General features: G+C 55.3%; 1 protein-coding gene across 1 annotated transcript; it reads left to right on the forward strand.

The window, feature by feature from the left end:
- Positions 1 to 534: 534 nt before the first annotated feature.
- On the forward strand, positions 535 to 2,998 carry LMH87_009612 (uncharacterized protein; the record flags this gene model as incomplete). Its single annotated transcript, XM_056196637.1, has 6 exons — positions 535 to 654; positions 715 to 960; positions 1,115 to 1,217; positions 1,311 to 2,256; positions 2,312 to 2,480; positions 2,534 to 2,998. 6 exons carry the CDS (start codon positions 535 to 537, stop codon positions 2,996 to 2,998), a joined length of 2,049 nt encoding a protein of 682 aa, XP_056053765.1.
- Positions 2,999 to 3,198: the final 200 nt, after the last annotated feature.

Below are 3,198 nucleotides of genomic sequence, written 5' to 3' on the forward strand. Positions count from 1 at the left end.
ACCCCCAACGTACATCGTCTTTTCCCTTCTTTTCAAGTAGCGACTGCATTTCTGCCAGTCTGCCTCTTCGTATTGACCTGCGACGCGTGTTAAGAATTATTCTCATCGGTAATCTCCTCCCTGAGGCGATAAATAACCTGTTACGCCAGTGACTGCACCGCGTTTCGTCGCGCTGCCCTAGTAAAAAGGACCGCTGCGCTTTGCATCTATCGATTGCGATATCAAGATATCACCTTGCATTTCGACCATCACGTACTGCCGGGCTTTATCTCTCCTCCTAGTATCGTACTTGAAGACGGATCGATCTCGCTCTCGTCGTACCAGTATTCGCGCCTCCTTGTAGGACCTTCACTGTTTGATTCTTTGGGCCATCACCTCTAGAAATCTCTCGACGACTCGGGCTTTATTGCCAAGTTGCTTCTTCTTTTCAGTCGGGCTGCCTTTTGCTCCGTTTGCCGCATAAGCGCGCACTTCTGCTTCTCGCAATCTTTTCACTTTTTTGGAGAATCGTGACAGACACAACACCACATCACCATGGCGTCAGCCGTAACAGATCTCGAGACTGGTCTCCAGGCTATGCTCAATCTTAAGCCTCCTGGTGTGTCCGGTTCTCGCATCACAAGTTTGACTTCGCTCTGCGTCGCCAATATCCAGGTTAGACTCGCCCGCGACTCGCCGCTCTGCCCGTTCTAATTCTAACCCTTCATCCTGCAGTCTGAATCCGTCCTCATTCAAAAAATCTACACCCATTTCAAAAAGACTCCGGGAACCCATAAGCTTGGCGTTCTCTACGTCGTAGACTCAGTAACCCGAAAATGGCTCGAGCAGGCCAAGGCACAGGGCCAAGCCATTAACAGTTCTGCCCCCGACGGCACATATGCTGCTGGAGTGCACCGAGTAACAGAGCTGATGCCCGTATTGATGAATGACATTAGTCAATCTGCCCCTGAAGATCAAAAGGTATGCCTTCTACTGAACAGCCGACTGTTGCCTCTCTTGTCGTTGCATCTGCTTCTGTGCCTTGCAACGTGAAGTAGACGTGACAGGGCGCCAGTCCTCAACTCTGTGCTACTTTTTTTGCGACAATGAAACTCACCATCTACTCTCTGTGTAGGAAAAAATTAAGAAACTCCTTGACATCTGGGAAAAGGGCCAGACCTTTCCCCCCTCTATGCTCCAATCCTTCAGACAGGGCCTTAGCTCGCCTGCCCAAGCCAGTATGTTACATTCTTTTCACGAAGCGCATTGCCAGTATTCGGCTGTGTAGCGTCTGCTGAACAGCTCCCATCTAACCACATATCCTCCCACAGAAACCTCCACAACTCCTCCTGGTAGCCCTCCACCAAACGTGATGGCATCGCTGCAAGGCAATCACCTAGCAACTAGCGCTGCTCCTGCCGCTGCCAACGGCTCTTCCATTTTAGAGGCTCTGGCCAACATTGCGCGTCAAAATACCACACCAAGCAACGCTACTGGCTCGGCTGCTCCTAGTAATGGCAACCTGCCTACCCCAGCTGCATCGTATAGCATGCCGACTTCTGCCTTGCCGCAGGCACCTTTGGCTTATCCTGCTGCTTCACAGCCAGTAAACGCGCCTTCTGCGCCCTTTAATCTGGCTCAGATGCTGGGACAGACTGTCCCGGCCCATGGCATGGCTACGAACGCCGCTCCCCAGATGCACGGCGCCCCGGCCGCAGCTTCTGGTGGCATGGATCCCAACACGCAGCAGCAGATTATGCTCATTAAGCTGCTAGCCGATCAAGGTGTTCCGTTCGATAAGATTCCTGCGTTGATCCAGAGCATGACTGGCGGAGCTGGCGGCCAGCCTGCACCTGCCCCCGCCCCCGCTGCCCAAGGATCTTTCCCTGCCCAGCCTGCCTGGGGAGCGCCCACCAACGGCCCTTCGCGTGAAGATCCCCGCGATCGATTTGGCAATGGTAGCAGGTCCCCTCAGAGATTTCGCGGCGCCCGATCCCGCTCTAAGTCGCCCGACCGATGGAATCAGCGCGGCTCTCCCCGTGGTGCGCGTGAGTTTGGCGGCCGCAACAGCCCGTCTCGTGGCCGTCACGACGACAGAGATCGCAATGGCCGCAGAGGAGGAAACGATTTCCGCCAGCGCAGCCCTCCTGGTCGCCGTGGCAGATCTCCATCCCCAGGCAACTTTCCCCACGTCGATAGATGGGTCGAGTATGATAAATCGCTTCCCCCCAACTCGATCCGCGTTTTCAGCCGCACCCTCTTCGTTGGAGGTGTCACGTAAGTTGCGCCAATGACCTGATTACAAAACTACATGCACTAACAGAGGTTACAGTTGCCCCGAGCCCGAACTGCGGCAAATATTTGGTCGCTTCGGCACGGTGCAGACTTGCATCGTGAATAAGGACAAGAGGCACGCATTTGTCAAGATGCTGACTCGAAAAGATGCCGAGGCCGCCAAGACCAACATGGAAGACAACAGACACTTGGAGATTCCCCTTCGCGTAAGTTAATCCTCGCTTCTACTTACCTCGGATCATTTACTAACGTGCGACAGACACGATGGGGAGTTGGTTTCGGTCCTAGAGATTGTAGCGACTACGCCACTGGTGTCAGCATCATCCCGATCTCCAAGCTGACCGAGGCTGATCGCAAGTGGATGCTGACTGCACCGTACGGTGGCAGCGGCGGCCAGCCCATCGAGCCCGGTCTCACCGTCGAAGAGCCCGATATCGAAATTGGCGCCGGCGTCTCGTCCAAGGCCATCAGCCGCCGCATGCAAACCGACAAGGGCGGCCAGAACGGCCCTAAGTCTACGCGCCAGCGCGACGACGACTGGAACCCCCGCGACGACCGCGGTGGTCACCACCGCGGCGGCAACGGCAACGACCACGGCTCTGGAGGACCTAACCAGGGCCAGGGCGGGCCGATGCCCGTGTTCCCGTTTGGCGTCGGCACGCTGCCCAACGGCATGCCCAGCTTTCCCCAGGGCTTTCAGTTCCCCGACCCGGGCAGACAGTGAGCTGAGACTGTCTTTCGCTAGACGCTCAGCATATCTAGGTGGTCAGACGAGTCATTCGGCCGAAGGAGAATAATATTTTGTACCATTTTGAGATACCCATGTTAACGAAAAAAAGGAGGAAGGGAGCTCGCGGGAAAAAGGGAAAACTTACATGGAGAATAGGAACTTACGCAAATCAGCGTGTGCAGTGTAGTCTGGGC

Source organism: Akanthomyces muscarius, chromosome 5 (genome assembly GCF_028009165.1).
Source record: "Akanthomyces muscarius strain Ve6 chromosome 5, whole genome shotgun sequence".
NCBI classification, from domain to species: Eukaryota; Fungi; Ascomycota; class Sordariomycetes; order Hypocreales; family Cordycipitaceae; genus Akanthomyces; species Akanthomyces muscarius.